The sequence below is a fragment of the Solenopsis invicta genome, chromosome 13 (assembly GCF_016802725.1).
Source record: "Solenopsis invicta isolate M01_SB chromosome 13, UNIL_Sinv_3.0, whole genome shotgun sequence".
Lineage (NCBI taxonomy): Eukaryota > Metazoa > Arthropoda > Insecta > Hymenoptera > Formicidae > Solenopsis > Solenopsis invicta.
The window spans coordinates 14,502,043-14,529,983 of NC_052676.1; the positions used below are offsets into that span (position 1 = coordinate 14,502,043).

The window sequence follows — 27,941 nt, forward strand, 5'->3', positions numbered from 1 at the left end:
TAAAGTCCTGATGTACCTAAAACTTTTTAAAAATTTTTTGAATTGTTTTATAATCAGTTTTCTATCAGATTGAGAAATAGTTAAAGGATTAACACCCTGCATATTAACAGGGCCATAAAATATTTATCTACTCTCATCTTCTTGAATGGCATCTTTTCGCGATCACTTAAAAACTTCTAAATTTTGAAACAAAAATTTTATTTTAAACATTCAATTAGTTAATTTTTCCAAGACCCTCTCTATATATCATCTAATGTTTTAATAAACGGCGTAATACATTTCAGTATTTACTACAACTTCCAAATTGTCATTTTCAGTGTCTTCTTGACGACTTAGATTGTGAGAACTTGTAGAATTTTGTCTGACACGCACTAATCTGTCATTGCTTAATTTTTTTATTATTAAATAACCAACAAAGAGATGATTTTTTAACTGTTTTTGTTTGGTTTGCTAGAACTACTTCTATAAACGGCGACTTTTCTATATCATCTTTTTTCTTAAAAAATTCTGGATTATCAACATAATCTTTTAGACAAAAGTCATCGTCCAATTGATCATCAAAATTATCAGTTTCAAAGACCAAATCAGTTTGTAATCTTATTTCTAACATTGATTCAACTTGTGTTGTAATATCTAATTCTGATATAAAATTCGAAATTAAATTATTATCCTCATCATTATTTAAATCAATCTCTTCCACAAGACTTTCTTCCAAAAATTTTAGGAAAAAATATTTTTCCAATGATTCAGGAATGTTGTTTATGCCAATTTCATGAAGATCCGATTTAGCTTTTGTAAGAGCTGACATAATAATGTTTTCAATTTCTATATCATCTGGAATATCAACTAAATTTTCATTACTTCCAATACCTAAACAATTATGTATACCCAGCAAAAATGATTCTGTCCCTCGGAAAATTTTCTAAACTGAGAAGTCATCTTTCTACATACTCGTACTTCATAATTAATGTAACAACTAGAACTTATTGGTTGTTACGTTAATCATAAACTGTAAGTTTGTAGAAAAATAGCAACTTCTTAGTTTGGAAAATTTTTCGAGGGACAGAATCATTTTCGCTAGATGTATTTCCCTTAGGAAAACAAACTGATCTTTTAAATCATTTTTGATGTTTTGTATAATTAAAATTTTTTTAATTCTATTCATAATATCATTTAAACTAAAACTGACCATTGTGGAAAAAGTAGAAGTCAAGCTTCTTGTTGAACAAAAAATTTGTTTGCATAATTGGTTAGTCATCAATCATAGAACGTACATACTAGAATTCAAGTTAATCAGATAAAATTTTTTAAAAAAGCATAAAAATAAGAAGTAAGCATTGATGTAACAATGACAATTCTGAGAGCATAAAAAAGCAATTCTTTTTCATAAACTCTAAAAACTGATTGAAAATGTATATTATTGCAAAGAAATGCAACATGCTCATCAATAACGCTTACTAAAAAATCAAGAATTATTTTATATTACTTCAGATTAATTGAGATTACTTTAGGAATACCTATCTAGAATTACCTACAAATTATTTTATATTATCCTTAGATTACTTAGGATTTCCTATTAGATTACACAAGATTACCTGAGAACGCTAAAGATTATTTAGATTTGCCAAAAATTACATTAAATTGCCCAAAATTTTGTTTGGATTACCACTGAATTACCTGGCTCTTGTTTGTACAAAAATTACCTCAATGACCAACCCCTCGATAGTCACGTATAAACGTAGTAATACATTGGCTATTGACATCATTCATCTTTATAATTCATTACACATAAACAACCCAGTAAAGAAATGGATTAAAAATTTGTAATCCATTTTAATTCGTTTGAATACATTTTGAATTAAATAACAGCAATTAAGTCATTTCAATCCTATGTTGTAGATTAAAATGGATTGGATAACTTGCAAAAACTCCTTTTAAATAGAAAAAATAAAAATTACTTTATTTCGTGTTTGGATTAAAATGGATTATATAATCCATTGGCCTGTATAACTTTTTTGGATTAAAAAAAAATCCTTAATTTTAATCTCACTTCATGGATTAAAATAAATTCAAAGAATTCCTAAACTTTAATTGGATAGAAATGGATTTGTGTGATCATTGCTGAATCCAAATTCTTTTTTTTTTTTAATCCATTTCCATTTGCTGGGAAGGAGGCATAATGATACCCAAACACGATTTGACTCAAACTGCCATAATAATAGACACTTTATATGTTCCCAAGCAGAACAACAAGTCAAAATGACATCAAAATGAATCGTAATTGATTAAAAAGTGACTTTTAATGATCATTTTGCAGTCACTTTGACATCATTTTGACGTCATGATAATTCCCTGTTCTGCTTGGGTTACGATTAATCCGGCTTAAGCAAGTTAACAAACTATAAGTTTCGGTAACACAGCTTAACATACATTTGCTAGTTCTTTTTGTTTTCTCTCTCTGTCTCTCTTGCTCCATCTCTCTTGAATGTAAACAATCGAAAGCTTGTTCTTTTTAACTGAACTTCTTGTACGGTTTATCTTTTTCTTTTTTTTTGTTGGTAAACAAAAAAGATTAACTGGCCAAGAAGTACAACTAAAGAACAGACCAAATGTTCAAAACACGCAATACATAGTAAATGAAAGAAATCAGGTTAGGGTTAGGTTATGAATAATTAAAATAAAAACAAAATGCATCTATGTGCATTTATCACGTAAATTCTGAATGAAAGGAAAATGAAAAGCAGTACATGCAAACTTCCGAATGCGTTGATGCAAAATAAGAAGACTATTATTAACCTTTCGAGCGTTTACAAATGGCGTGTACCTTTTCAAAATAACAGGTTCGCGGCGGCGCGCCCTTCAGATCAAGATGGACCAGCCTGAAAAAGAAAGAACAATTTGCCGAGTCACGACACTTCGTTCGTCGAGAGATATGCGAAGATTTGTATCTATCAGTCAGCTACTTTACCTGTGCGAGCCCAACGTCAAGGCATCCATCTTTTCTCCCATTCCACTCATCGGTCGGACGACATTGGTCGGGCGGACAACTTTGTGCGAAACGAACGGACCCGCAGCTCACGCGAGTATTACGGACAAGCTTGTCGAGTGTATATTCCGAATGCTTTTTATTTAATGACACAAATCGACACAAGCAATATTATAGTCCAGTCTAGGCTGCGTTCAGATTCTCCACCCAGGAATACATACGTTCAGATTTCTCTCCCGGCGGGTAAGGACGTGAGGATAGAGTCATGGTGGAAGGGATAGCATGGTGTGCTCAATTTGCAGCCTTCTTTCTCTAAAATCTGCGCTCTCTGTCGTTTTTCTGCCTCTTATTCCAGAGGGCTGCCAACTGTGAAAAGTTGAAGTATTTCACTTTCTAAAGTCTGTACACCTGATATAACTGTCTTTGTCGGACGTTTTCTATTTTCACTCTGTCTCTTTTCTTGTAGATAGTTACCGCTGTAAATAAATGTTATTAAATACAACACGACACGAAAGACTAACTGCGCTCATTGTAAAAAATTAATAAAAATTAAACAGTTTGTGTAAAATATAAAGATTAATAGTATTTAATAATAAAATAATATTTGAAATAACACTACAAATATAAATATCGTAATAAATTTTACGATAATTTTAATAATAAAAAATAAAGTTCTTAAAAATTTTAAAAACAACCATTGATATACAAGAATTTTTTCCAAAACAAGAAATAAATAGAATTATTAAGTCCACAAATTGTTACAGAATATCAATTTTTTGTAAATAAGAAATTATTGAAAATTGAAGATATTGTTTCATTAAGAATAAAAAGAAAAAAATAGTTGAGATAGTTAAATTAAATAAAATAAAATAATATTCATTGATTTTATGCTTGAGGTATATGTTGCTGTTTTCGAATGAACTGACTAAGACAATCTCTACCGACAAAATGTGTAGAAATAAGTCATTATTTTTTATGCAGGTTTCATGATAAATATAATAATTTATTATACACAATTCTTATATTATACAGTTTTTAGATACACATAATTATTTATTATTTTATACATTTTAAAGTTAAAAAGCTAAGAGCTAAAAGTTCTATTTGATTTTTTTCATTTTTTTCTTGTTTTTGGTGGCGTTCGACACATTGCATATGTTTCCTCCAGCTTTCAATTACTGTAATAATGCAACAAAACATTATTGTTTATTGTATATACCAAGAATTTCGTGGCACATTAAGATAGCAAATTACTATCATCAGTAATCGTTCAATGTTGTTCTTACCTTCTAAATCGACCCTGGTGATTCTACATCTATCATACATTCCTGTATATTCGATGGATCATCAGGGCTGACGAGTAACTCGGAAGACTGCATGTACATTTTCGTGACGGGAAGCGGAAAATCTTCGGCTATGACTTTGAAGTCCATATTACTTTCATTGTCACTAAAATAGAAAACATAAATGTTACTTTGATAATGTTATGCAAAAAAAGGAATGTATTTTTCAGTAATTAATACATCAATTATTATTTATTCATGTTTACCTATTTTCCGTTTTTGGTAACAATAATGTTGGAACTGCACTCGGCAAAAGCGACCGTCTTCGAATGTCCATAGGAGGTCAAATCTTCTTACTTCTCACAAACAAATCTTCTGTGAAGTGTGCTAAGCGTATATTTACTGAAAATTCAAATGACAGAATAATAGTTAAGTTAACTAACAATTAATAAGTTAACAATTGTCCTAGTTTACATCAAGCACTTGATGTGTGCTATGTAACTTCCTATTAAATTATTTTAATTTCGACAATATGTATAAATGTATACATGATACATGGTACATTTAAATTATCTTGAAACATATTGCATCAGTTTAATGTACTATTCTTTAAAATTATTGCAAAAGTTAAGATAATTAAATAGAAAGTTGTTGGTTAGTATGTATATCAAGTAATTGGTGTTAGGTTAGGTTGCTCTATTAAGATACGAATATTTACAATATTTTCTATTGGAACAGTATTGGAATGTTGTGTGTGTGCCTGTGTGTGTGTAATACAAATTGTAATGGAAATAATGTCATTACAAAAAATTGGCTAATAATATTTAATAAGACTTACCATTCTTAATATTTTTCGGCATAAAACTCTCTCCGATTCTCTGAATTCAGCCTTCACGCATTACTGCATTTTCCGGAAATCGGAAAAAGCTTACTTGCGCCGGCAAGCACGTTTCGTTGCAATTTTTACACGATTTCACTACACAACGTACCATTTTCACTTTATTTTACAATAAAGTTTAAAAAATAACCTAAAAATACGTGTTGTTACTATGGACGCTATGGACGCTATGAAGCAAAGGCGCTGAAATTGGAGCAATGACGCTGGCGCCGCTGGTATGACAGAAAAAGACGCAATGCACGCATTCGTACATGTGACAAAGATGCGATCATCTAGGTTCAGCAACTTTCCGACATTAAATATTTCATTTTTTCACAGTTGGCAGCCTTCAGGAATAAGAGACACTTTGCCGTGAAAAGGGGCGTGGTTTAGCCAAATTGAGCACACCATGTTATACTTCCACCATGGGATAGAGTAAACGAGGAGCACTGGGAGTGGGTGGGCAAAGGTACAGGGGTGTGTTCGAAAATTCACTCATTCACTAAGGGTGGAGTAATAGCGTATTCGATTTGCCAACTCGATCTGACTCCAAGTCAAGTCGAGTCATGTTCGATTTGAAATGCGAAACTATCATGACAGAAAGTTTTCTAATCCTTAATCAAAATATTGTTTCATCGTTATTATTTCCCCGTGGGAGATCGAGTACGTCTAAAGATTGGTTTATATTAGTCATTACTGTAAGAAATTTTAACCAATCATAATCAATTCCTCTTCTTTAAACCTACGATCTGGTAATATTTTTAAAAGAACTTTGAAATTATATTAGAAATATTTTCAAAACTATTTTTTATATCGCCCAAAAAATATTAAAATAATTTAATTTTCTGAGCAGTACGCGACACTGTTGCTAGATAGACACGAAAGTTTTGTATCTTGTAAATAAAAAAAATCTCAGGATAGAATAAAAAGCGTAGCATTGTGTGATTTTTTACTCTCATCTTAATAAGAATTTTTTGAAAACGAGTCCCCAATACTGGACTCCAGATTGGAAAAACAAATTTTAGCAGTTTCATTAAAATTATTTAATATTTTTGAAAATATTTTTTTGATAGAATCTAGTAGACATAAAAATATTTTAAAAATATTCTATAAAATATTTTTATTATCTTTTAAATATATCTTTCAAAGTAACATTACCAAGAGATATTATAAATATTATTGAATATATTCAGTATATAGCCATTGATAAAATTATTAGGCACCTTATTTATTTAACAATTTCTTCAATTTATAAAAAAATACACAACACTATCTTTATAAATGTTATCATTTATTTCTTAAGTAACCACGTAAACTAATATTTGCTTGGTCCACTATTATTTTTTATGACTTATTTTTTAGCTTACGCATATATAATTATAAGAAATTTAGAAAAAGCAAAGGTGCCTAATAATTTTGTCAATGGTTGTACATGCATGAAATATTTTTTGGACAGGATCTAGCAGATATTGAAATATTTTAAAAATATTTTATGCTGTATGAGATGTTATTTTCTTCTAATACATATCTAATAATATTATACATAACAATTAAGAATAGCAATCCAATAAAAGTAAAGAACTTATTAAGAAAATTTATTTAATTCCTCGCAATATTATATAACATTACCCCAGTCAGAAATAATTCCTCGAAACGATCGTTTAGACATCATTAAGACCGATTCGTAACTTACGTTCAAAGATCAAATCGATATCGATTCGACGATGCGATGATGTGAGAAGAAAATTAACCAACTGCATTTCTACTTTTGCATCATTTACTTTTATTATTTATTACATGAAAACAAGTAGAATGATTTGTAGAATCGACATTATTCGACATCGATTTAAACAATATATTGTTTCAGATACGCAATAATTATAATTATTGCATATCTGAAAAATTTTTTCAGAATTTTTACACATTGGAATACTTCAAAAATATTGAGAAATTTATATTTTTTCTTAGAATTGTTCATATATATACGTGTATTTCAAAATATTCTAAGATTTACATTAAAAAATCTGAGAAATATTCTAAAAACTATATGTTATATCAAAAAGAAAAAAAATCCAAAAAAAAGTTTTCTTTATTTATTCTTTATTTGTTAAAAAATTAATACTTTTCAATTATTTTAAAAAGTGAAAATTGTTTTCATTTTTAAACATGAAAATAAAGCAATTTTTGAAAAAAATAAATTGAATCGAAAATGTTATCTTAAATAAACAAAAGTTAAAAAGAATACCCTCAATAATAATTCTAATATGAACCAATATCGAAGCTATCTCAATTTTTAAATCATTTTACCTAATCAAGAATAATTTTTTAAAAAGAGAAAAAATAAATTATTTTTTCTTTCTTGACGGAATGTTCTCGAAAAACATAAAAGTAGCTTCTTGAAACGATGTCGTTTCGAATAAAAGTCGAAAATTACTCAAAATTGAAGTCAAAAATCCATCGAAATTAACAAAAATTTCGAAAATTTTCGACTTGCATTTTTAACATCGAAACGACATCGTTTCGAGGGACTATTTCTGACTGGGACATAACATAATATGACTGTAATATTATTGTGATTCATTTTAACGGACATTGTAACATTACTGTAATCGTTAATATTTCAACAACATTTCTGCTATATAATAACATATTACAATGAAAAAATAATATTACTGTAATATTAAGCGCTTTGTAAGAATGTGCGTTTTAAAGAGTTGGAAAAAAGATTTAGTTGACAAGAAAGAATGCGCTTTAAAGAATTGGAAGAAAGATTTTGTTGACAAGAACATGTTATTATCTATAATGACGGATATTTAATGGATAATGAAAACTCTATTGGCGCCGGCGTATATAAGCAAAAACTTGTGACGTATATGAATTTACAGCAGGAATATTAAGCACCCAGCAAACGAAAATGAATTTAAATAATAAAAATAAATTTATTTTGACATTTTTGAAATCTCGCTTCAGAGATCATGTAAAGTTTTTCCCTACAGCAAAAACATAAAAAGTGAAAAATTTCTCCATTAACTTCAATGGTAAAGATTTTCACTTTTCACGTTTCCGCCATAGGGAAAAATGTACATGATTGACTCCCAGGTTTTTTGAATCCAGTTTAATCCAAAAATAATATAAATTCAACATAGTGAATAGCTTATTTTATATTTCAATTCCAATTTCATTTAATTCCAAAAATAATATAATGGGGACATGAATCCAACTGAATTGAAATTATAAATAGCGCATTTCGTATTTCAATCCATATTTGAGTTTATTTGAATCCAAAAATACTCGAAGACTCTAAAGCGCGAATAAATTTAAATAAATTGCAATTTTCAATTTATTCGAATTTATTTTTGTTTGTTGGGCACTCATCTTTGATCGTTTGACATTTATATATTTAAATTATGTATTAAATATTTATATAATCGCCTGGTATTGCATTGTTTATACAAATATAATAACAATTGTACTTTTATAACAATTGTTATTTCATCTTCTTGGTATATTTATCTTCCAGTTCGTATAACTTCAAATCGAGTTCTGCTATGGAATATGTCTAAAATATGTTATTATATTAATAAATACAAGATTCGATTTTGTAATTTTGAGTGTGTTATGTTGCATCTAACACACACGAAATAAGACATATAAATAATGAAGAAAAGAAAAAAGAAAAATCAGAAATACAGAAAATGCAGTTACAAAACCCAAATTTTACAATTAAAATAATAAACATAATTTAAAATGTAATTATAACTCACATATAACGCATGAAATATTTTATAACACTTACTCTTTTTCGGGTAGATTTTGAAATGCCCGTTAAATTATTTGTATCCTCTGTCATCTACAATAAATGTAAAATTGTACATCATAACTTATGTATACAACTCCAAAAATAAAACTGAATTAATTTAAACATATAAAATCAAATATATTTTACGATAGAGATATATTAATACTTTTGGAATTCAAATCGAATTTAACGGAATCGAATTGAATCACAGTTCTATTTAATTTAAAATCGAACTATTAACTCTTATTACAATAAAAATAAAATATTCTCTCTTGTTCTTATAATTATCAAATTTTTACCAAATTTATATAAAATAGTAGCATTGAAGCTCAATACTATTATAAATTAAAGTAGGAAATAAAATTGTTATACCCAAAATTCCTTGTATTCCGGCGATACGCTTTCTAAATATAATATTCTGTCTTCAATATTTTTCAATCTTTTGTAAATATCTTTAGGCACTGGTTTGTTAATTCCTATCGTATGTTCTGTTGCGGAAATTCTGTCATCCAATATAGAAAAAGAACTCGAAGCATTAAAGCTTATATTATTCGTAACTGACTTGCGTAAAACTGATTGATCGATAGTTTGAGGTCCCCACATATTTGCTACTCTGTGAACTAAAAATAGTTACAAATATATTAGAATTAATGATTCTCTTGCATATTTCTATACGTAAAAAAAAAGAGAAAAAATAACCCTAAGTAATAAGTATCTTTAACAGCGATTTAATGCTGTAAATATTCAGAGGTGTTCAATTCGATCAATCGGAACAAAAAATTTTATGAATTGACTACACAAAGATGCTTCGAAGCATTTGTCAAATGCGCCGTAGTCCCTGTACATACGAGATATCATAATTAAAAACTCGGTTAAGTAAACTATTGTAATTACAAATCTCAGAAATATATATGGTAACTTAAAAATAACTTAAAAATAAATAACTTAAAAATAACTTTTTTAAGAAAAAATATTTCAAATAAAAATTGTATAGTCTACAGCACTGAAGAGAAATTACAAATAACAATAAAACAAAAAATTTTTTAAAAATTAATATTTCAAGATTACATAAAGATTATTTTCAATTTTTAAGTAAAATTATGATTCTTTCACACAATATAATTTTCTTAATTATTCTGTACATAAAATTATTAATGTAGTGTTATAGTCATAATTTTGCATTCCGATATAGAAGCCAACTGATTAAGCCACACCATAATTGCAGATTGCATTCGTGTTACACTCCTCTGTAACTTTCAAATCTCATAACTCGGAAAGTACTTAATGAAAAATAACTTCATTATAGTGCTTTGAAAAGCTCTTGATTCCACTATTAAAGTTTGAAATAAAAAATAGGGTATTCTATTTAAAAAATTGATTTGACTTTGGCGACGTCATCAAAAAGCGAACTAATAGGATCAGTAAATAGATCTTTTTAAACCCTATAACTTTTATCTGAAACATTTCTTTCGGAAACGCTTTTCGTTAAAGGACCCTGACACGAACATCCACGCGCGTACCATACACTCACACACACGCGCGCGTGCTAGTAGAGGGATGAGATAAGAAATGATAAAAATAACAAGAAAGTAAGAATGTCATGTATTCTCAAGTTTTTGTTCAGATCAACGAAACTTCGCTATTTTGAATTTGATTTTCAATCTTTTGCCATCAATCCATTTTTAAATAAATATTTGCGAATGATTCAGCGCATTAAAAAATATAAAAAAACATGCTTCAGAAAAGTTCCATCATTTAGACACAAATTAGATGGTTTGCATGTCGCTTTTTCATATTTCGCGCTTATTGGTTGTAATTTTGTCCACGATGTTATGTCGCCACCGTCAATGCAGAGTTCTCGGCCGAGTATTCAGGAATAAATAAATATCCATGAAGAACGCTTTTGGATGTCCATACGACGCCGAATTTTATTACTACAAAATGTAAATTCATGCAAATAACTTAAGATTAAATTGCATATTTTTTGTTATTACCTTTTACATGACTTTTAGAATCTTTGCGTCGAATAAGAATGGCGTCTACTCTTGCACAAGAATTTTCATTATCATCATTTTTTTCACTGTGGATATATTATTTATAACAATTAATTAATTGCAATAATTGCAGGTTGTATAATTATATCAATATGTGACCAGAGTTGGGAACATTACTTCATAAAAAAAGTTGCGTTACCGTTATTGCGTTACGATTACTTAGAAAGTAATGATTCGTTATTTTTTTCGTTATTCTTTTGTAATACTAAAAATTAAGGACATTATATAGGTTCTAATTGATGAAAGTTTTGATTGGTTTTATTTAATAATCAAATTAAATGTAATAATCAATATTAAAATTTACTTTAATATCTATATTTACTTTATTAACTAATTTCTGCATATTATAGTAAGCTTTTCTTTAAATTAAATTTATCTAATAATTTTTCTAATTTTTATATGTTTAATTTTATTTTATTATCTTAATATCTTTACTTTTTATAACAGTATTATCTTACAATCTTTATTTTTTATCATTCCACAGCACGCAGCTGCCAACAATCCAAATAGCTAATGAGTTATCTCAGAGCAAACAAATCAAAAGAGCTGTTGGTAAACAAAGATAGATTACATAAAATCAAGTTGGTTAATTAGTTTATATTCCAAACAAAACTCTGGATATAGTTATAAATGTACTTGTGCAGTTTGTAACAAAGAAATCAAAAATTGTAAAATACCAAATGATCTAAAAAAGTCATAGCTCGTTCGAAAAGAGAGATCAAGTATAAAAATGTAAAAAGATTAGCATGCATAGGCCTTAGTTTCTGAGAAAATTACAATTAATTTTGGCATCGGGACAGCTGTACGTTAAGTACTAGAATCTTGAATCGGTAACTAAAAAAGTAGTGATTGAGAAGGTAAATGCTTGCGTTACATTTAAATAATACTTATAATTACATTTAATGCATGTAACCTTTCTGGCAAGCTAATTTACTGTATATATTTACGCATTGAAAAAGTGCACAAATCTACTGAATAAGTATAAAAATAATAAAAAACTAAAGCAGCAATAAAAATAATGGCTAAATTCGTTATCATTACAAACTGCAAAAGGTAAGGATCGCCATCGAATGTAATGATAATGACGTTATAAATAATGCGTTACTTCCCAACTCTGATTATATGTACGAGTATCTCAGAAATAGGATATGAGCCGTATTAGGAACGTGGAAATGATTAAGAGGAACAAAAGTCTTATATCATTTTAGGATATTCGTTATAATTATTGACTTAAAAATTAAAATGTCTTAACCAATGTGCGGTGATGTCGCACCTCGCGAACTCGTAGCATGATCCATCACCTTCCTCTTGCCGCGCGCCATCGCCATCGAGCGAGGTGCGATGGGTCGTGCTACGAGTTCGCGAGGCGCATCATCGCGCATTGGTTCAAACATTTCATTTTTTAAGTTGATAATTATAATGAACATTCCAAAATGATATAGGACTTTTTTATTTTTCTTGACCGCTTTCACGTCCCCAATGCGGCCCATACTCCATTTCTGGAACATTCTATATATAATATGTAATGAAATAACTATATAATGGAAACGAATATATTTAATACAGTTTACACATACAAAATCATGTATACATCTATTTTAGTATTAATAATGAACTGACCTGTGGCGGCAAAATTCTTGTACATTCACAGTATTTACTTGCTGACGTTTTCTTTCAATGAATGATTCTATCCTACGATTTAATTCTTCTGAATTCGCTCGAACTTGTATAAGATTTAAATCAATAATATCTTTATTTGATACTTTTTCATTTACATCTGCAGCTGTTTGAATATCTTCCCTCTTCAAAGCTATAGATTTAATAATATTTTGTATTTCTGATCTTTTATTTGTTAATTATTACTAATTTACGTGATGTATACAGTACTATAATAATTGAATAAAGATAGGGGAAGGTCGCTGACATACCACTTTATAATATTTTTAGATTACATTTCTTCGCACAATAAAAGAAATCTGCGTAATTTCATTAAGTTATCATAATGAGATATTGCAATATCTCACAAATATTCTAAAAAAGATCTGGATACGAGAAATATATGAATATGATATATTAATGTTCACACTTAACAAGACAGAGATATCACAAGTTTATATAAAACTTATTTTAATATTATTTCTGAGATATCTGGCTGCTACGGTAAAACCTTAATTGTTTATCACAAGTATATTTTAAAGATATATTAAAGATGTTTATGATAGTTAATCGAAAAGTATTTTGGAGAATGTTTTTAATAATAATGGCTTAATTTGCACAGATTATTTAATATGGGTTAACTAATTGAAAATTAACAAAGATGCTTATCAATTTTTCTTGCGTGAATTACAGTGCATTTACACTTATTATGAAATCAAAAGCACATACGTTTCATACTCGAGTTTTGAATCCTCTTCAGTACCATTATTTAAAAATCAGTCGTAACAAAGTACAATTTTCCGACTATTTACGTCAAATATGCGGCCAATCAGTAATTATCTTCTTGCGTAATATGTTGCAATTTATAAAATTTACAAACTTGGAATATGTTTTCGCGAATTATTGGTTCAATTTACAACATAAATTAGCCAAATAAAGATAAAAATATAACATTTTTTTGTAATTTAATTACTGCAATCTATCTGGCTTTGACATTCAGCAATTTGTTGTACGTGTAGAGTCTTGCATGGAAAAAGTCCATTAACTCTTCCATATTATATTATCACATCTATGTTGTGATTAGGTTTTGTGGGGCTCTTCTCTTCAATTTAAGGAAGGTCCTCCCTGGTTTTATTAGATTTATTGCTAATTTACTTGGATGGCTTTGAACTCGCTCGTTGTACCTTTCAGTTATGGTTTTAATTTCGGTTTTTATAGTAGGAATGTTCAATTCGCAATGAAGCCTTAAACGTTGGTTATATACCAGAATCAACACTTAACAAAGTATTTTTGATTGGAATCGTTGGAGGATTTCTATATTAGAATGTGCAGGTGCGCCCCATAATTGCACACCATAAGTCCAAATGGGTTTGAGTATGCACTTGTACAGTAATATTATTTATTTTCCATAGAGAATTAGGATTTTCGCAAAAAATAAGCCAGTAAACCTTTCTAAATTGCAGGCCTTTTCTCTTGGTGAATACGTGTTTTCTCCAGTTAAGTTGTTTATCTAAATAAAGGTAAAAATATTTAGCTTCATAGGCCTAGAGAATTTAAACCCTATTTAGTAATGCAAGTTGCATGTTTCTCATTTGGTTGTGAAAGTATTGAATATTTACGGTTATTGATATTCATATTAAATGATCGTATTAGTAGTAGACATTCGTTTTGCATATAAAATAAAATATACAATAAAACATATTACATACACAAAATGAAAATATTTGTATTTTGTAAACGAAATATAATATAATAATGATAAATTATGTAATAAGAATGAATCGAAAATAATATAGCACATCTGTAATCACAAACTCTTCATGATTATTCTGTGTTCTATATAATAATACAAAGCAAAAAATCATATTTGTAAGTACAAACTTGTTATGATTATTCTCCACGTATATCTTTTTACGACTACAAGTTATTAGATAAAAATAAAACGTTGCGTTAAAGTTACATATTTTTTAAACAGATGATATAGTATTGCTACACATTTTCGGAAGATGTACTTTGATTCGTTTACTTATCAATAGAAATTAATTTCAAACTTTTATTTTTCCTGAAAAAATGAATGATTTTATTATTAAAATTATAACTTTAGTTACTAAGGCATATGATAAAAATACCAATGCGTGAAGATGTTTCTAACTTAGATATTTTTATTATTTTATTTCTAAATATAAATATTTAAATTTCAATGCAAAATATACGTAAATATACATATATGCGTGCGTGCAAGCGTATGTGTGCAAGTTCGTATGTGCAATGTCGGCATTGTCCGAGCCGTATTGTACAACGCGATTAGAAACGCGTAAAAAACCTCAGGCAATAACATGCTCTAAAATAGTTTATTAGCAAATATGGTATAGGGAAAGTTAACATTGTCCATCCAGCAGTGACAATGTCAACAACTATTATTACATTGCAGACATAAGCCGGTACTTATAGTCAATTCTTATTTCAACTAATAAAAACTTAGCTTTTATTCATCATCAAACCTTAACTATCCTATCTATATCCCGCGGATCTTCATTGCTGTGTGGGTTTTAAAATTAAAAATAAACTTTGGGAGCATAAATAGAAACTAAAAAGTGTCTTCTATTAGATGATATAATTTTCATAGTATTGTTTTAAATTTTGTAATAATTATTTTGTAAAATGAATAAAATTAAGCATCCATCAAAATAAATCTCAAAACCGACACAGTATGCTACATTTTCCTTTCTTTTTCCTTTTATATGAATTTATACAAAATATTTACAAGTTATATATGAGGATTCCTTTCACTTCAATGTAAAACATTTCTTATTAAAATAGTAGAGAGAGATATTTTGACCGTTGCTGTATCAATACAAATTGAATAAGAATGCCTTCTACAGTCGCAACTAGGTCTTCGTGCTTGTATTGCTTGTGTGATTTTATATATTTTCCTCAAGTTCAATGAACTGCGCGCCGAATTAATTTTCAGTCATAACACAATTCTAAATTAAACAAAATTAAGTAATATCACGTATTATTAAATATTAACCCTTTTCTCCCTTGAAAAAACTGTAAAGAAATTATTGCGAAAAATATCACCTCAGGGTTCGAACCTTGGACCTCCCGAATCTCCGGTACAGGTGTCTTAGCCAACTAGACCACTGAGGCTGTGATGATATTTCTCCCAATAATCAACTATGAGTTAGAACGCTTTCCAAGACAGCGTGACTTTAAAGTGGTAAAGACCGGAGATCGGGAGGTTCCAGGTCCCAGGTCTGTTCTATTGTCATTGCATTACAATTTTATGTATTTAAAATCGCATTTTGAGAAAAATTAGCTCAAGTAGCTATTATAACCATGTCTAATATACTTTCAAAATATAGTTGCACTTACAATCAAAGTTTTATTGCAATAACAATAATCACAGATATCTCAGGAATAGTATTCCACGAAGCCAGACTCTATCTTCTAGGGACACTAACATTTGCCAATAAAACAGGCAGATTCAGCTATCTTTAATTTGTCCTATCACCCCACAAAAGGTAATCCGATCATTACCGGATACTCTGTATATATAATTTATGTATAATATATTATTTAAAAATTTTTTTAAATAAAATATATTTTATAAAATGTTCATAAAACTTTGTTTTGTGACACTTATTGTAGGGTGTAAAATTTATGAAAAATTATTTTGTGATTTTTTTATAATTAAAAATGCCTTTTATGACATTAGTTGTTAATATGTCATGACTTTCCATCCTATCTAATAAACTTTCAAACATCCTTTTTTTTCTTCAGTAAATTATAAATTACGATCGTTCTATATATTTGATAAACTTCTATCTATAAATAGATTATAGCTAATAGACTGCTGTTCATAAAAATTATGTGTATCATTAATATTTATACAGTTATTTTAAGAAAACAACATGATATTCCACTACTCTCTTCTCTCCTCTATTAAAAATATAGTATTCTAAATTGAAATATATATAGGATGTACCAGTAGAATCCGGACAATTTTCAAATTAAAATTTTTGCCATATAATAACTTGTAAGCCGGCAACTAGATAGCATTCAAGTAAGCCTCATCTATTGGGAACAAAAACATAACTTTGTCATGGCCGAGCTGGTTAAGTAGTGTCCAGAGTATAACCGGAGAACCGTGCTTGTTAAAAATCTTCGCGCGGGACGTATCGTAACCGAAATAATAAAGTTCTTCGATTACCCCAAATCGATGATTTACAACATTACTTATCGCCATGCGGCTTCCAAAGAGTCCAAAGAAGGTTCTAAGACGACCACTTAGTGCAGAATCGGCTCTTCAAAAACATGAGTATGTGTCGGAGTAAGGAATTTTGGCCTGCTAACAGCCCGAACTTTATCCGCTGAATTATTCCGCGTGGTGTGTGATTGAGCGACACTCCAACAAAACTCAACATCCTAACGTTGTGTCGCTGAAAGCCGCTACTGAAGCATCGTTCGCGAGTAAAAGAGTAAAAGAGTTTTTGACAAAGGCCTGCGCACGTTTTCGGCCCAAAATTGAAGCGGTCATCGAAGTAGAAGAAGGTTATATAGAATAAAATTGTTTTTTAAAGATACCCTAGCACAAATATAAAAATATTTAAAGTACAAATATGTTTTTGGACCGATAGTGTAACAACACAATGATAGTAAGAAAGCCTTCTTCGATCGCAGCTAGATCTTGGTACCTACATTTATTCGTGTGATTTCATATATTTCTTTGAATTCAACCAGAATGTGCGCCGAATTTTTTCCGGTCATAACACGTCGAATAAGAATTAGTAATATCACTATTTTTATTAACCCTTAAACACGTAAGTGGGTCTGAGAGACCCCATATGAAGTTTTGAACGCTTGCTATGTGAAGACGGAATGAGATAGGAGGTTCGGACCAAGACGTAAAAAAAATTTAAAATCTCTTTCGATTGATATGGTTGATCAACTTTTTTGGTCAACTAGAATTCGAACGGCACGGCAGCAAAGTCTTGTTAGGGTCAATGCGACCTATATGGTATGTAAGTGAAACTTTTTTTATGAATATTTTACATAAAAGAGCTGGACAAAATACGTTTGAACAGGTCGGTTTGCGGATGTTACTCGCATATACTCTGTCTAAAGTTGGAATACTATAAAATGCTGTAGAAAAAAAAGTTTTTCCGAAATATATCATGAAACATATCAATTTTCAATTAGACACTTTTAGACAGATTTAATCAAAAATACTTCATATTCGCCTTGTTACATAAGTACATTTTTTAATAGAAATGACAATGATATAATTTTTTTTGAAAGTATGAATCTTTAGCTTTAAAACGCCGTATTGTAAAGTTTTTTGTTGCAAAGATATGATTTTTTTTTTTAAGTGGATTCTTAAATGCCCAAAAATACCTCATATTCTCCATGTTACATAATTAACTTTTCAAAAAAAATGACTTTGCCAAATTTTATTTTGAAAATGTGATTCTTTAGCTTTAAAACGCCGTATTTGAAAGTCTTTAAATGTTTTTTGTTGAGAAAATATGATTTTTTGAAGGAAAAGTGAATTTTTGACCAATTTCTCATTTTTGCTTAATGGTTTTTCTTTTATAACTTCACAATAAATTATTTTTCACAATGCCGATTGTGCAGTCACACTCCTGAGATTTTGGACTTTCGTTTTAAAAAAAAATTGTAGAAAAATATTGATTGTAATCAAAGTTATAGCTTCTCAAAGTTAAAAAAGTCTCCAAGACCCAAAAATGTGTTTTCATATTTTACAGGATCGGTGTGTTTAAGGGTTAAATTAATTAATTTAATATAATATAATAATTGATGCTAATTTGCATCTATATACCCATTTCCCCCTGAAAAAATTGTAAGAAATTTATTGCGAAAAATAACACCTCACCCAGGGTTCGAACCTATTAAAATCTATTAAAATCACATGAACAAATATAGGCATTAAGATCTAGTTACAACCGAAGAACGCCTTCTTATCATCATTGTGTTGTTACACTATCGATCCAAAAACATATTTGTAATTTGAATCACGCGCCTCAAATGCGTTGTCACTCATATACGAATATTGCGAGAAATATCACTGTGCCCCAGTGATCGAGATGGTAAGACACCGGGACCGGTGATTCCGGAGGTGCCAGGTTCGAACCCTGAGTGGGGTGTTATATTTCGCAATAAATTTCTTACAGTTTTTTCAAGGGGGAATAGGTATATAGATGCAAATCAGCATCAATTATTATATTAAATTATTTAATTTAATAAAAATAGTGATATTACTAATTCTTATTCGACATGCTGTGTTATGACCGGAAAAAATTCGGCGCACATTCTGGTTGAATTCAAAGAAGTATATAAAATCATACGAATATAGGCACTGATATCTAGCTGCAACCGAAAAAGGCTTTCTTACTATCATAAAATGTTTTTCATACAATTGTTATTTTTTATTAAAATAAATGATTCTGAAAACTCACAATGAATTTATCCGGATTCTACTGGTACACCCTGTATATAGAATTTATATATCTATGTAGAATTTATTAAAAAATAAAACACAAAATAAAAAATACCGCACAAAATTTATATTAAAAAATAAGTATTAAATGAAAAAATGTCAATAAAAACCTATGACAATTTCTAAATAAAATAAATTGACATATAAAATAAAAAAAATTTGTTAAAAAAAGATTTAAAGTAAACAAATCAACAGTCAGCAAGATCCATGCAACAATACAGAACCAATAATATTGTAAATAATAGAAGAAATACAAATGTTACGAAAGAAATACAGCTATTGTATTATTTGGGAAGATATGTATTAGAAAATGTTCAGAGTTAATAATCAAAAAAATTATTTACTATTTGTCCATTTACATTCTTTGTTTTCTTTCCATTGTGGTTCTCCTGTTTCGTACACTTCTTTTTTCCAAATAGGGACTGATGCTTTTAATGTATTAATAGCATATTCTACTGCATTCAATGATTCCTTTCTGTGGGGAGAGGAAATCGCGATTACAACGCTTGCTTCAGATATCGGCACTTTTCCAATACGATGAAATATAGCGATGCCTTCTACATCCCATTGTGAACGAATTTTATCACAGATATTAGCCATCTCTTTTAAAGCCATCGATTCATAGGCTTCATATTCTAACATGATTACCTGAAAATGTTCAATAATTAATCTTAAGATTTACAAAAATATTAATAGGAAGAGTTTTTAATTTAGATAATGTTGATTTATTCATAAATAATTCATGAATATTTTTCTATAACTATTAAAAAAAAAAAAACAATTTGCGATTAACAATTAGAGCAACAGACAGTGCTATTTTTATTTCTGTGTGTCTTCTACATCTTTCTTTTACTTAATATAAATCATAATTGCACAAAAAAAAGTTACAAGTTTTATTTGTATATTTTGTAATATAAAAGACATAAATTTATTATCTTCATATATTTTCTTATATTTTTATCGTATCCAATGGTTGATTATGGTCGAACTTAAAATCTATTTCACAATCATTTTTTTGGAAGTAGTATTCCAAATTAAGAGCATAACAAACCAGAATATTTACTTTTATGAGTAAAAAAAAAAGAGAAAGTTAATAAGGAACTATCTTATAGATAGATATTTATTTACTTCAACTTATAAAAAAGCCATAAAGGGACTTGGTTTACAATCTTTATCCTTAACTCACGCATCCATCCATACCTTGTTCCATTCCATATTAGCCTATCTCTGTTCTAACTCTTTATACGCATTTGTTTCTCTTTTCCTCGCGCTCGCGGTGCTAATTATACCTCTCTATACTTATTCTTTTACCTATCCTTGGTACAGTACGGCGCAACAGTCCGCCCAGGCAAACAAACATCGTACCATATACAGCAAATCTGTCCACCCGAACGAACTCCAGCACCACACCTCACATATTCCTATATCTATACCTATGCCTATGCCTAATTCTATCTTAACTCCTAATTTACATTCTTCTTTTGCGTCCTCACATGCTTCTTTCTTTGTACCTCCCTTCCTTGGTTTCTCCTTTCCTTCTTCTCGGTTCTTCTTTTACCTTTCTTTTCTCTCCTCTCTCTTCTCTTTCCTACTTCTTATACCAAATATCTTTAATAATCCTTATAGCCTCCTTTTCACCCAACCTTCCAGAGATTACTTATTATCTCCACGCAGAAATGCAGAAATTACGCATCTTATAGAATCGTTCCAATACAATGTGACAAGAATTACCCACAGTATGAACTTGTTGCTGCAAAGGAGATCCACAGCGCACTTCCGTCCTTTCTGCATCCATCTCTGCTGTCTTATTCCATACAATCCTTCTTCAACCTCTGTAAGCACAGTCTCCAAAAGCAACAGATCCAACTCCGTTTCTTCTTCTCCTTTAACAATCCAGCCTCCTTTTTTTTAATTCTTACTAAAATTCCGATTCCTCTTTCCTTTCTGCTTACACCTCTGTCACCTCCTTGTCTTATATATTTATTCTATTTTCTTTTTTTTTTCTTCCTATATCTCTTCCTCTATCCTTTATGCTTCATAACCTCAATCTTCTATACCTCTTTCTCCATCCTTTATGCTTCGTAACCTTAATCTCCAACGGTCGGTGATCTGAGTTCCCTCGGTCTCCTTCTTCATATACCAAGCCACCCAGGATCCTTAATTAACTAATTATTTATACAATTTAACTATACCTTTACATTTCCATTTCCTTTACGTTTACTTTTACAATATTTATATCTATACTTATGTCTATACCTGGTCCTATTTCCTACCTTAGGTTCTAATTTTCTTTTGCTACTTCTTTCCTATAATATCACTCTTCTCACCGTCTCCTTACTTCTATACATTCCTTTCAATCTCCTTTCCTTTCATTCATTCCTTCTCTCATTTACCATATGTTACTCATTTTCCATAAACTATTTTGCCTGATTTCTTGCATTACCTATCGCCTTTTCTTTCCTATAGCTGTTTCTGCCTTTATTTCTAATCTTTTATTCCTCTAACCTATTCTCCCAACACTCTTTCTCTTTGCCCTTTTCGTTTTCCTTACCTTCCATGTTTAATTCCTACCTTACCGGACCTCTCGGATTCTCCCGCCTCATTGTCCGCCCTAAACTATTCTTGTTCTTTCCACCTATGTCTTACAATATCTCTTCAATCCATCTCCTTTTCCCCTACTTCCGCCTCCAATTACCCGTCTTCTCTACCTTCTTACCTCTCTAGTTCGTATCTCTTTATTTTCTAATACTTCCTAATATAATATAAACACTCATACTCAGCCTCACTCTATCTCCATCCACATCCATCCACCATCGCGCCACCTAACCAAGTCCAAGGAACTATCTTATAAAAGCTTTCAAATAAAAACAAAAAGAAAATAAAGAACTGTGTTTCAAGATTGATGAATTGCAACGTGTAGTGAAACCGGAGAAGAGTTGGAACCGAAGAAGAAGAATGGAAGGCTCTATGGTGTAAAAATACAAGGTGAAATGTTCCCGTGGATGCGTAGTCGTCTAAAGTAATGGTGGGGGCTTTGACCAATCAGATGTTTGCCCCAAACTGTAGAGTTAAGTTAGTTACATTGATGCATATGTCATATGTTTCTTTTTTTACATAAACCTAACATGAACTCTTTTTAATTTTTTTTTTTTTTTAATTCTCTGTGCTATCTGAGAATATTTTCAGCTCACTTTTATCAATAAATGTGCTTTCAAAAATATAAGTGATGTTGTAGATGTTACATTACTTTAGGGTAGTATATGCTTAAAAGCACATTTCAATAAAATTAACTGAAAATATGGATCATGGCGTATTCCAGTTGTGCTACGTGTTAATTAACGTAATTCTTTATTACTTTATATTTATGTTACAAATGTTTATTAGTTATCAAGTTTTTTATATAAACTTTACATATTAATAAATTTATCTATATTTTTATTATACATTTTCAATATTGTGTCCAATACTGTTTGAATTTCGCGCTAATTTTTGGGCAAATTTTTGATTGGTTTTTAATGCGTTGAGCCACCATTATGCGTAGCGTTTTACCTTGTATTTTTACACCATGGAAGGCTCCATATAAAACATATGTTAACAAACAACCCTCATTTTAGACTAAAGCTTAACATCTAAGTCATATGGCGCCTTGATAGCGCGCGCAGATAGCTGCTACCATGCAAATGCACACACGCGGACGCATAATTAAAAGATGTTTTTCACCAAGATACAACGTAACACAATGAATTAAAATAAAGATGAATTTAAATAAATATATATTTTAAAACAACATAGTTAAACATTATACCCTAGTAGCATTTTCTGCAATTTTCTGCAGGACAGAATCTGCGTGCAGTTAATTGCAGTAGAATTGAGTCAGATGTGCAGAAGATTATTCCCAAAAAAGCCATGCTGGCAAATTGCTAGCAGACTACTTCAATATTCGTGCACTGTACTTGTATATGAACTGTTTGCAGAAACTTGATACAGATATTGAGCTATCTTGAAGCAGATTCTTCCCGCAACTGCAGTCTGTAAGCAGTCTAGCAAAGTTCTTCAGCAGAATGACATAAGATTCTTTTAACAGAAGTAGCGCGCAGATCTTGTGCAAATATTGCACAAATATGATCAGCAGATTTCTGTAAGTTTCTTACAACAGAAATAGCGCGCAGATCTTGTGCAGATATTGCACGAATATGATCTGCAGATTTCTGCAAGTTTCTTACAACAGAAATGACGCGCAGATCTTGTGCAGATATTGTACAGATTCTGCTTAATCAGCGGCAGAAAGATCTGCTGCAAGATTTATAACAATTTCGAAATGAAATGGTTTTAACAAGTGAGTGCTGGTGCCACCGCTAGGTGGCCACGCTGCGAAAGATCTCGTGAATCGAGTGCGGCCACAGGCATTACATCTAGACGCCGCCGCGGGCGACTGTCCAGTTCATGCTTCAGTGAGCTCATATATAAATATAAATATATATATATATATATACATATATATATATGTATATATATATATACACATATATATATACCCTGTGTATATATATATATATATATATATATACCCTGTATATATATATATATATATATATATATATATATATATATATATATATACAGGGTGATTCAAAATAACCTATTGGTCCCGAAGCTGTCGTAATCGAATTCTGGGACGATTTTTCCTTTTGCAAAAATTTGTCCGGAGCTTAGTTTTTAAGTTACAATAAGAATTAGTTAGCGTATGACGGGTCAGGTCAGGTACAAGTGGTAGACAGGGGCGGCGCGACTCACTGTTACGTGGGTGTTTCCGTGGGGCACTTCCTGCGTTCAAATGACTGACAAAAGTACATGGACAGCACATTCCTATTTAAACTTTCTCTCTCTCTCTCTCTCTCTCTTTTTTTGTCACTTTAATTATGCTACATTTAACTTGTCAAATTTCGATCTGTCATCCAGCCGTCAAATATCGGGATAACCGTGAAATCTTCAAGTAAGTTTACATTATTATAATAAATGTACGCTCGCGAATAATAAAAATTAATGCAAATTAGATTACTTAAATGTGCACTTGCAAGTTAAAAGTAGCACTTTTAAAACGCACAAAAAGGGATAGAAAGAAGAGAGAGAGAGAGACGGGGGGGGCTTTGAACAAGTTTAAGCACGTTTACTTACGCACACGGCGATCAGCTTATTGTTTCCACGATGCGACAGTTCAATTTAAATTTATCCTTTATCCAGATCTATCCCTCGAAGTTGTTTCACCACATTTACACTATTTACTCTGCATTTGATTGATAAACGCGGAACTACGCGACGAACCGATCGATCGACTTTATTAACTACTATTAATCACTACTATAAACACTACAATCATTTGATGCGTTAAAATTACTCGAAGAAATACATATTTACGTTACGATCACACAACACGTGTTCACTCGACGATATGAAGCAGTCGACTGAATGTTATTGGTTATGTCGTTATAAGAGTGTCGAACGATTGGTTAAAGCCATAAGTCAAAACGCGGTAATTCAAAATGAAAATATTGATTAATACGATTTCCATCGATACAATTTGTTAGAAAAATGTGGCAAATGTATGTTTATTATTACTTGTAAAAAATTGTAAGTGACTTTATCAAGATAATTATTTCGAATATTTATTATAAAAAAAACTTCAAGGATATAATTCTTGAAATCTCCTTGCAGCAACGGATAATCTGCCCTTTTTAGGGCAACCAAATATTTTATTTCGAGAAATATTTTCACAGTTTTCGCAAATATTCAAAAATAAGAAATAAAAAAAAATGTTTAGAAAAAATTGATTTTGATAAAATTATTTCTTGAATATTTAGAATGAATAATAATTATCTTGATAAAGTCACTATCATATAATTTTTAACAAATATTGATAAACATGCATTTGCAACATTTTTCTAATAAATTGTATTGATGTAAATTGTATTAACCAATATTTTTATTTTAAATTGCCGCGTTTTGACTTATGGCTTTAACCAATCGTTCGACACTCTTATAACAACATAACCAATAACATCTAGTCGACTGCTTCGTATCGTCGAGTGAACACGTGTTGTGTGATCGTAACGTAAACACGTGTTTCTTCGAGTAATTTTAACGCATCAAATGATTGTAGTGATTAGAGTAGTAATTAATAAAGTTGATCGATCGGTTCGTCGCGTAGTTCCGCAATCAAGTGCAGAGTAAATAGTGTAAATGTGGTAAAATATGAAACAACTTCGAGGGATAGATATGGATAAAGGACAAATTTAAATTGAACTGTCGCATCGTGGAAACAATAAGCTGATTGCCGTGTGCGTGAGTGAACGTGCTTAAACTTATTTAAAGCCCCCTTCTCCCCCGTCTCTCTCACTCTCTCTCTCTCTCTCCTTTCCTTTTGTGCGTTTTAAAAGTGCTACTTTTAACTTGCACATTTAAGTAATCTAATTTGCATTAAATTTTATTATTCTCGGGCGTACATTTATTATAATAATGTAAACTTACTTGAAGATTTTACGGTCATCCCGATATTTGACGGCCGGATGACAGATCGAAATTCGACAAGTTAAATATAGCATAATTAAAGTGACAGAGAGAGAGAGAGAGAGAGAGAGAGAGAGAGCGAGAGAGAGAAAGAAAGTTTAAATAGAAATGTGCTGTCCATGTACTTTTGACAGTCATTTGAGCACAGGAGGTGCCCCACGGAAACACCCGCGTGTAACAATGAGTCACGCCGCCCCTGTCTACCACTTGTACCTGACCCGTCATACGCTAATTCTTATTGTAACTTGAAAATTAAACTCCGGACAAATTTTTGCAAAAGGAAAAATCGTCTCAGAATTCGATTACAAATATGCCAGCTTCGGGACCAATAGGTTATTTTGAATCACCCTGTATATATATATATATATATATATATATATATATATATATATATATATATATGGGGCATTCTCCGTCAAAAAAGCCACTCCTGCTGCCCATTTCAATTTTTGAGATAAAATGTTCGAAAACTTAAAATTTTTGTTGAAATGTCTATTTTTCGATGCCGTTTGGCCTTTTGGAAAATTCAAAATGGCGGACCTAATATCACGGCTAGAATGAAAAAAGCCTTTGAAAAAATACATAATAACGTGAATAAATGTGCAAGATATGACGTAGCAGAGGTCTAATCCTTATGTGTAAGTGTGTGAGTGTGTGTGAGTGTGTGTGGGGGGAAGTGGGGGAGGGGGGATACGCGCGCTCATACGCGTGCGTGTATAAATGAATCATGTAAAAATCCTTGCTCAACATGGTCTGGCTATCAAGACATTTGCATACAAAATTTCGAATCATTTCATTATCCTTGTCCTGAAAAAGTACGTCACAAAAAACCTACGGTACAGAAAATATTGTTCTTTAAAAAACATTTTCTCCACAGAATAATAGTAAGATTACTTAAAATTACTTTGAAACTTATATTATCCCTCATAACATTTTTTACAATTGCAAATGTTTGCAACAGATTAGTTAGTAGAAAAACCGCAAACAGAAAACATACTTTGTTATAGTCAATTATGGTAGCACACTTTTGTTAATATGCAATAATCTTGGTAAAATATATGACAGAGTGGTTAACAGTAAGCAAATGTCGAACATATTGATGACAGACTGTTAACAAACGCCAAGCAGTTTTTTTATTGCAAATAGTGTTAGCAAACATCACGTAAAAATGCAGCAGCATCTGTTGATCAAAATACATAAGATTGACAGTCGATAGCGAACAAGTCAATCGAATATATTGACGACATGTTCACTGCATGAACCCAAAAGATCTATCTTTAAAGTCGTACACCTGCGAGTAGTACGCGGTATCGCCGCTAGATGGATGTGGCAGTGCTTATATCTCGTACATAAAAAACTACACATATGGAATAAAAGGCACAGCAATATTTTTTCATTTTTCAAATTTTCTCGTCTTGTTTTGGATTAGAGAACCTCATCACAATACATTTATTAGTCACAGAATTTATCGAGTTAATTAATTATAGTTTGCAATTCAGTCAATCAATAAGTTTTTTTATGTTAAATAGAATATTCAACTCACGTTTTTGTCTCTTCTTTATCGACTTTTACTTTTTCTACAATTATTCCAATTATCTCTTACCTGTACCACATCCAAAATAAAAAATGTCGGCTAAATCTCGTACAGATAGATGTATGAATCCATTCAAGAAACTTGGTGAAAAAGGACATTGTGGTAAAGATTTACAAGTGATACCAAAATTCATTCGGGACAAATTTCCTGAGATACCGACTAATTCTAAAATTTGTTGTGCATGTAGGAAAAAAAGTAGGACTGAATATGTTGATATGTCTTTAGATGAATCTAATGATTGTGTCACAAATATGGAATGTGATGGAAGCTCATTAACAATGGATATTGATAACTCAGAGATTTCTTATAATGAAGATAACATTCGATCACCTAGAGAAATTGAACTGGAAGAAATGCTTAATGGTCTTAAACAAAAATTTTCCACCTTGAAACACAATGATCCTTTAAGGGTGCGAATTCTCACTATAGCTCCGTCGTCTTGGAGTGTGAGAAAAATAGTAAAAGAATTTGGTGCATCACGATATTTAGCAAAAAAATCTAAGGAATTGAAATTCAACCATGGCGTATTAGCTGATACTACTAAAAGAGTTGGGAAAGTTTTACCGCAAACTACTGTTGAAAAAGTAATTGAGTTTTATAATAGTGAT

The 27,941-nt window shown here is 30.5% G+C and overlaps 2 protein-coding genes across 11 annotated transcripts in view; both read right to left on the reverse strand.

The window, feature by feature from the left end:
• The window catches only part of LOC105202946 (hexosaminidase D), a 29,613-nt gene extending 26,316 nt beyond the window's left edge, over positions 1-3,297 (reverse strand). The window contains exons 1-2 of one of the 4 annotated variants that reach the window (XM_039456869.1): positions 2,969-3,297; positions 2,797-2,879 (exon numbers count right to left, since the gene is read on the reverse strand). In XM_039456869.1, coding sequence (XP_039312803.1) covers positions 2,797-2,879; positions 2,969-3,018 — 133 coding nt within the window. In that variant the 5' untranslated portion in view covers positions 3,019-3,297. The remainder of the gene's footprint in view (positions 1-2,796; positions 2,880-2,968) is intronic. The other 3 variants (XM_026140406.2, XM_026140407.2, XM_026140408.2) reach the window with 3 other exon arrangements.
• Positions 3,298-8,016: 4,719 nt separating this feature from the next.
• LOC105202942 (molybdopterin synthase catalytic subunit) overlaps positions 8,017-27,941 on the reverse strand; it is a 54,052-nt gene continuing 34,127 nt past the window's right edge. For 6 of the 7 annotated variants that reach the window (XM_039456874.1, XM_039456875.1, XM_039456873.1 and 3 more), the window contains 6 exons: positions 19,520-19,823; positions 12,620-12,809; positions 10,940-11,025; positions 9,318-9,565; positions 8,943-8,996; positions 8,017-8,705 (listed from right to left, as the gene is read on the reverse strand). In XM_039456874.1, coding sequence (XP_039312808.1) covers positions 8,634-8,705; positions 8,943-8,996; positions 9,318-9,565; positions 10,940-11,025; positions 12,620-12,809; positions 19,520-19,823 — 954 coding nt within the window. In that variant the 3' untranslated portion in view covers positions 8,017-8,633. The remainder of the gene's footprint in view (positions 8,706-8,942; positions 8,997-9,317; positions 9,566-10,939; positions 11,026-12,619; positions 12,810-19,519; positions 19,824-27,941) is intronic. The other variant, XM_039456876.1, reaches the window with a different exon arrangement.